The sequence below is a fragment of the Cyphomyrmex costatus genome, unplaced genomic scaffold (assembly GCF_001594065.2).
Source record: "Cyphomyrmex costatus isolate MS0001 unplaced genomic scaffold, Ccosl1.0 scaffold421, whole genome shotgun sequence".
Lineage (NCBI taxonomy): Eukaryota > Metazoa > Arthropoda > Insecta > Hymenoptera > Formicidae > Cyphomyrmex > Cyphomyrmex costatus.
The window spans coordinates 83,635-91,730 of NW_017278438.1; the positions used below are offsets into that span (position 1 = coordinate 83,635).

The following is an 8,096-nucleotide window of genomic DNA, read 5'->3' on the forward strand; positions in this document are numbered from 1 at the left end:
GTAGTGGGAGCCTACCTTAGACGCCTGGGAGAGATGTTAGAAAGAAGTTCTATATAAACAAATAATCATGTAATTCAGCACTTGCGAGAATTGACAAGATTAACTATAGACCTCTATTGGCAAGTCGACGTAATGATATTCTTCACAAAGTACTTAATTTTAAATAATAATTTGAAAGTAACAAACGCATCTTTCAGCCAGCGTATATTCAACAAATAAATTAAAGAAGACTCTCGAGAATTTCAAATAACAAGAATAATCAGGCTAATGAGAGCTATTCAGCGGTTATTGGTGCGATCATATATAAGATATGTTAGAGTGTGAATATTATATACCACGTAAGTAGTTCCGTGTAAAAGTAAGTAGTTGCGCTGTAAAAAATTAAAGGTGACCTTCACGTAACCTTCAGAGGACTATCCAAGGTCAAATCGATGGCACCATCTTATGTCACCCTTCGAGTCAAACAACTTTTGTCTGAAACATTTTTTCGATAAACGCCTTCTTTCTGAAATAATCGCGTGTAAGTTTTAAAATGGGACACCCTGCATATAACGTATATTTAATTTATTATATATACGTTCTAATATACATATAATAAAATATTTTTTAGAAGCAAACGTTTTAATTGTAAAATTTCAAAATCGTTATATATCAAGTAGAAATTCTATATAGTTTAACCCTTTATGGTCACTATGGATCAAAATGAACAGAGAATAATGCAAATTTAGGAGTATTAGGCTGAACCAAACTTCAAATTAAAAAATTTTATAAATTCAAAAGTTATATTTTTTTAAATAACGTATTTTACGAAGTAATTGAGTTTACAATTTTTTTAATGTTAAAATTAAATTTTTGCCTACAACGCTATAATTTCATTTTTAACCAAATCAAATTGTAGACTGTAATTTTTTAAAGAGTGAGCACGAAGGGTTAATGAAAATGCATTTAATTATATATATTGATATTAATTTATAATCAAAGCATTTATGTCATGTATTAGATATAGAAGATTTGGATCGTGTACCTGCATTAAAACCATCAGGAAGGCCAAAGCTGCGCTGTAAAACTAAAAAAAGTGTGCTTTGATTATATTTAATAAAAATGTTTGTATTAAATCGAAAACAATTCATGTGAAAAAATTTTACCCCGACTTGAAGTGAGATATCAGGTTCCAGAGTGGACCTTACTTTTCTTCAAGATTTGGAATAAATACTGCGAGCATTCGCGTTATTCGATGTGCACCACGAGGATGTTCCTCGATCGGAGTATGCACATCATTGTGTGAGAACGCACGCAAGCGGATTTGTTGTCATTAAATAACACGGGAGTAGCAAAATGTAATGTCCTCATTTCTGCTGAAACACACACACACACACACACATTATGTGCAAAATCCTCGTGGTGCACATCGGATAACGCAATGCGATATTTAACTAAAATGTTGCGAAAAAATAGAGACTACTTTGGAACCTGATAACCATGAAGTAAGAGTAAGGAGACGTAACTGTATAGACAGAAGGTGGTCACGAAAAATGTTCCGTGTACTGCCACAGTATAGTATAGGTAAGTACAGTAGTTTCACTCTGTGTCGGTACCTTTGATCTATGTGTCCTACAGTCAGCCATGTTGTTGCTTGCGAGCGGCGCTTTGTTCGAATATCAATACTAAATATATAGTAATAAATATACCAAATATATTACTGCTGATACTAAAAATTTATAGTATACATTACGTGCATTATAGATTTTTAGCATTTTAGATGTTTTAGGTAATGAAATATAACCTTATATATTAAATCATATATGATTATATCTACGTAAATGTTTTTTTTATTATTTGTAAAATATTACAAAAAATGTGTATATATAAAATTATTTATAAAAAATATATAGAAATATTGATATATTTTTATTATTGTTGTAACTTGAAGGAGGATTGTAAGTAAATAAACTGACTCGCAGATTCCTTATTCCAATCACGATATATATATATATTAAATCCAATCGCTGTCTATTACAAGAACAATCGTATGAGTATATAAAAGCGGGAAGTCCGCGTGTACGACTCGCTCGTTGCCTCTCTGTCCGTGTTGCCACACAGCCAAAATTAAAATTGTAGGGTAATTCAATCGGCCAATGAACGAACGGATATAACAGTCTCCCACGCTTATTAGAAAGAAGGTAACTGCTTAGACATATCTGGAAAAATAAAAGACAGAAAAAAAAGAAAGATAATAGTTTCCTCATTTGGGAACAAAACTGTCTAAATATGTCGGAGGTTTACGGATCCTCTCAGATCTGCGAAGTGGTGGATCTTGGTTCTGGCTTTCCCTTATGGCACTTTCTCCGATTGGTGTCTGAATATTTTGCGCTGCCGGAACAGGGTCCTTCTCTGGGGCTTGTACCTGGAGGGGCTGCTCTTCAGTTCTTGGTTGGGGCTCTGGTATGTTGTCTAGTAATGGGTACCAGTTCCTGGTTACTGGACCAAAATGGACTGATTTCCTTTCAGGTTTTTCCTTAGGGACTTCACTCTGACGTAGCTGATTAATGTGTCTCTTGATGAGATATCCTTCGTCTAAATGTATCAAATAATGTAGTCGACCTAACTTTTTCGTGACTACGCCAAGTTTCCATCGTTGAGTTCCACTGTATGCTCGAGACTGTACTCTGTCTCCCACGCTTAATTGACTTACATGACATTCTTGAGTGGACGTCGACCTTATGCTCGGAGGGCGTAATAAATCTAGACTTGTTCGAATTTGCCTGTTTAGATAAATCTCCGATGGACTTTTACCACAGTGTAATGGTGTGGCTCGGAAACGATATAGAATGTTTTCTACTTTTGAAGTCATTGTACTTGGATCGGATTCCATTGCTTTCAACTTCTTCTTGAGAATTTGAACGTACCTTTCTGCTAACCCGTTAGTTGCTGGATGTCCTGGGGCAATGAATTTTTGAAAGATGCCATTTCTTTGACAGAATTGTGTAAATTCCTCACTTTTGAATATTGTCGCGTTGTCGGATACCAAGACTTCAGGTGTTCCATGTGAGCTAAAAATATTTTCTAGAAAACGGATAGTTGAAACAGACGTTGGGGTTCCTTTTGTGATTCTAACTTCCGGCCATTTAGATTTGGCGTCAACAAGAACAAGGAACTGATGACCTTGAAATGGTCCGGCGTAATCTATGTGAACACGCTGGAAGTTGGACTCGGGCTCTTCCCAATGGTGGAGTGGAGCCTTTCGAGGATTATTTTGTCCTTTCGTACATTCTAGACATGAACGTACTATCCCTTCGATATCTTTATCGATGTTCCGCCAGTAGCAATATCGCCTAGCTAACTTCTTCATTTTTGAAATGCCAAGGTGAGTATAGTGCAGCTCTTTCAAGATCTCTGGACGTAATGAAGTGGGAATGAAGATTCGATGACCTCGGAAGATAATACCATTATGCAGGCTGTAAATTGGATCATATGTTTCTCCAGATGCTAAGTTTTCTTTTAGCTGTGATAATTCTTCGTCTTTTATGGTTTCTTCTGCGATGGTTTTGCTAGTGATAACTGTAGTGGATATTTGATTGATTATCTGGTCGTTGATTTCTTCATCTTCATCCTGTGCGGTTGACTTGATTTCTAATGATGCGCGCGACAAATAATCGACGTTACCATGGTCCTCAGCTTTACGATGCTCTACTTTATAATTGAAATTGCTTAGAAATGTTGCATATCGCAGTAATCGTGCGGAAGTGATCGCAGGCAGTTTTGTATTATGCTGGAAGATTCTGGTTAGAGGACGATTGTCCGATATTAGTGTAAACGGTTGTCCGTATACGTACCGATAGAATTTCTGGATTGCAAATATAATGGCGAGGGCTTCCCTGTCCAACTGGCTGTAATTTTGTTCGGCTCTCGTAAGGGAACGAGATACAAAAGCTACTGGTTTTTCTATGCCTTCTACAATGTGTGACAGTACTCCCGCGATTCCTGTTGGGCTCGCGTCACATGCTACTGTGACTGGGAGAGAAGGATTATACGGCATTAATACCCGGTCACTGGCAATTTCTTCTTTTAATTTAATAAATGCTGCCTCACAGCTGGATGACCAAGAGAAATTCTTTTCCTTCTGTAATAGTTGTCGAATCGGGTATGTAATTGTGGACACATTTGGGATAAACCTGGAATAGTACGTAATTAATCCCAAAAATATTTTTACATCTTCAGTATTCTTAGGTTTCGGTGCTTCTAGAATTGCTTTTACTTTGTTTGGGCACTTCGAAATTGTGTTTTCTTCTATTATGTATCCTAGATAAGAAATCTTCTTTTCGAAAAATCGACATTTCTTTTGATTCAAATGTAAATTATATTTCTTCAGTCTTTCCAGGCAAGCAATTAATCGCTGTTTACATTCTATGTATGTTGAGCCACTCACTACGATGTCGTCGAAATAAGTGGTTATCCCGTCGAGATCACTTAGAATTTGATCTAAGATTCTATGGAATTCGCTGGGGGCTGTTTTGATTCCAAAAGACAGCCGATTCATTTTATAGGTACCTCGGTGGGTTGATATGGTTTGAATAATCTTGCTTTCTTCATCCACTGCAACATGCAAGTATGCTTTGAACAAGTCAAGTGTGCAGAAAAACTTTGCATTTCTAAGACTGTTTAGAATTTCGTCAATTCTTGGAATCGGATAATGAGCTCCTTTTAGCTGGGGGTTTACTGCAATTTTATAATCAACACATAACCGAACAGAACCATCTGGCTTCGGAATAACTACTAAAGGTGATCCCCAGTCGACGCAATCAATTTTTGAAATAATGCCTTGAGCTTCTAATGTATCTAATTCTGTGTCGACTTTATCTCGGAGTGCAAATGGAACATCACGAGCTTTTAAGAACACGGGTTTTGCTTCTTCCCGTAGTTTCAATGAGCAGGTGAAATTTGGGATGCATCCTACTTCCGGTTCGAAAATATCATTGAATTGTTGCAGGATTTTGATTACGTCATCTTTATGTGTATTTAGGCAATTAATCGATTCTGAACACATAGATTCTGGAATGTGAGTTTTATCTAGATCGAGTAAATTAATTCTTAAATGCCGGATCCACGTTCTGCCAAGTAGTGGAGTGCCGCTTTCGACAATAAACATAATTTCTTTTGTTTTTGCTTTTGATGCTTTATATTCAATTGGGACCTCTGTAACTCCTAATGGTTGAAAGATTTCTCCTGTATATGAACGAAAACGAATTTTTGTTGAATGCATCGGTGTTGACAAATTTAAAGTATCGTAATGGCTCTTTGGCAAAAGAGTAAATCCTGCTCCTGAGTCTACTTCAAATCTTTGTGCTTTCCCTTCGATATTTATGTCTGCGTAGAACTTCTTTGTGTTCTTTGCTTCCACAGACGATTTTTCATAAATATCAACTATTACCTCGTTGATTCCGTAGAAATCTTGAATGCTGTTAGTATCGTTGAGCTTCTTGTTATCTTCCTGAGTGTTCGTCTCAAGCGTAAGTGTATCGCTATTTTTTGATTTCATTAATGTCGAAATGCAGACCTTTTTTACGTGACCTGTTTTATCACAAGCGTGACATTTTAAGTTATTGAAGTTGATGCGACAATCTTGTGTTTTGTGGTTGTTACGACCACAACGAATGCATACATTTTCTAATCCTAGGGCGCGATAATTGATTCTGCTTTTAGACCGTGCTTGACTATTTGAGCGACTTTTACCAGGGTTGTTCCGGTTATTTGATCGGCTAGCTCGCTTACTTGATTTATCTCGGGACTTTGAAATGCGATTCACATTTTCAATTGAAGACTTCTTCCCTGCTGGTGTTCCTGATATTTCATGGTTGTCCAGTTTTGATGCTTCTAGAGCAAGAGCGGTATCCACTGCCTTTTTGAATGTCAAGTCGGTTGTCTGTAGAAGTTTTTCTCGAATCGTTGTGTCACGAAGTCCTCGAATAAATTGAGCACGTAGAAATAAATCTGCAACAGATCTTCCACATTCGCAATTGAATCCACAAGTAATGATAAATTTTCTTAATTCAGCGACATATGCTGCTATATTGTTTTCTGGCTTTTGTACGCATGAGAGAAACCGATGTTGCTGTACCACTACATTTGGTTTTGGACATAGGTAAGTTTCTAGTAGTTCCATTAATTGTTCGTACGTTCTCTCTGTTGGCAAGTTTGGTGCAGTCAGTGATGTCAATAATTCATAATATTTTGAACCAATGCAATTCAACAAAACTTTCGCGCAGAGATTTTTGTCATCGAATATATTCTTCAATCTAAGGAAGTTTTCTAGACGCTGCTTGTAATGCTCGAAACTTTCTTTATCTGGATCAAAGCTTCCAAAATGTGATACTAGGCATGGTATAATTAACAAGGTATAGCCATCAGAAGATGCGCAGTAGACGAAAAGTATCGACCAATCAGAAGGTAGCGACGATCAGACCTACGCTGCAGCGAAGTTTGAAAAATGTAAAAGATTATTTACCGGATTGTGTCATTTCGTCAACATTGTAATTAATTCATTTCGTATTTATCTTTTCTTTTTGTATTTTTCTTTTCTTTCGTATTTATATCCAACAAAAGTTGTGGCATGTTTAGTTAGAACACGAACCTATATAAGGCTTCGGAACATGAACAAAAAGATTAAAACATTAAACACCATAAAATTTTCAAAAAAAAAAGAAAAAAAAATGAAACATATCTGTAATAAGACTATTTAATAAAATCATTACGTTTTTACCAACTTACTATTAACTATGGAACTAAGTTTATTTAATATCTCTTTTTAATTCTTGATATTTGTTTTAACACCTCCTACAACCGTACAAGTAGTATCGAGTTTTCATAATCATAACAGTGCAGCTGTTGCTGACAATAAGAAATAAATAATAAATAAAATTGTATTCAACATATTTCACTCCATTACAAGTAGTAATAAGTTTTTTTATTATCATCCGTATAATGTATATAAAAAGTTAATTTATTTTTTGGACAAAATTAATTGTCTCATGCCTCAATGTACTACAATAAAAGATGTTATTTTGTAAACGGAATCACTACAAAATTGTTACTTCAATTCAATCTATTCTATTTACTTTTAATTGCAATTGACTGGAAACTACATTTTACTGATTTCGCTCAATGTTGCTCATAAACATACTTACATCAACTTAAAAACATATTTATCTCATTATTTTGGTGCAATTTATTATTATTAGATTTTTGCACTGTTATGTTACATTGTAGAATAATGAATACTACGTTAAAATTTATCGCTGCTGAAACCGAGTTTGAATTCGCGCTACATATCGTCGCTACATTGGGATTGGTTGACGATGTATCCCCACTCATCACCCTGCGCTTGGCTATACCTTGTTAATTATACCATGATACTAGGTTATTGTTCGAATTTACTGACGAGTGACGGTTGCGTTACCTGTTGTATCGTTTGGCGTTCCAGACACGTAGTCAGAACCTTCATGAGTTCTTGGAATTGTTTTGCGTCCATTTTATTGTTAATCGAATCCGAAATTGAATATTTACGTGATGGAATAGTTGGGAGGCACGCTGCAGAGAGAGGTTAGTTGAATCGAGATCAGTTGAATTTTTCACCTCGTCGCCAATTGTTGTAACTTGAAGGAGGATTGTAAGTAAATAAACTGACTCGCAGATTCCTTATTCCAATCACGATATATATATATATTATAAATCCAATCGCTGTCTATTACAAGAACAATCGTATGAGTATATAAAAGCGGGAAGTCCGCGTGTACGACTCGCTCGTTGCCTCTCTGTCCGTGTTGCCACACAGCCAAAATTAAAATTGTAGGGTAATTCAATCGGCCAATGAACGAACGGATATAACAATTATACTATTTATTATATAATAATATTTTAACAATATTATAACATTATTAAATATTAATTATCTTCGTATTAATATAGTATTATTAATTATAATTGTTATATTAATAATATTACATTATTATTAATATTAAATATTTTTATTAATGTATTACTATTGTAAAATAGATAAAATTATAAAAATTATATTCTGTATAGTACAAATTGGAAATAAA

The 8,096-nt window shown here is 35.2% G+C and overlaps 1 protein-coding gene across 1 annotated transcript; it reads right to left on the reverse strand.

Moving 5' to 3' along the window:
- Nucleotides 1–2,242: 2,242 nt before the first annotated feature.
- Nucleotides 2,243–6,515, reverse strand: LOC108777252 (uncharacterized protein K02A2.6-like). Its single transcript, XM_018544090.1, has 2 exons — nt 6,503–6,515; nt 2,243–6,369 (listed from the first exon to the last, which is right to left on the reverse strand). The coding sequence occupies exons 1-2, from the start codon at nt 6,513–6,515 to the stop codon at nt 2,243–2,245; spliced, it is 4,140 nt and encodes a 1,379-aa protein (XP_018399592.1).
- Nucleotides 6,516–8,096: the final 1,581 nt, after the last annotated feature.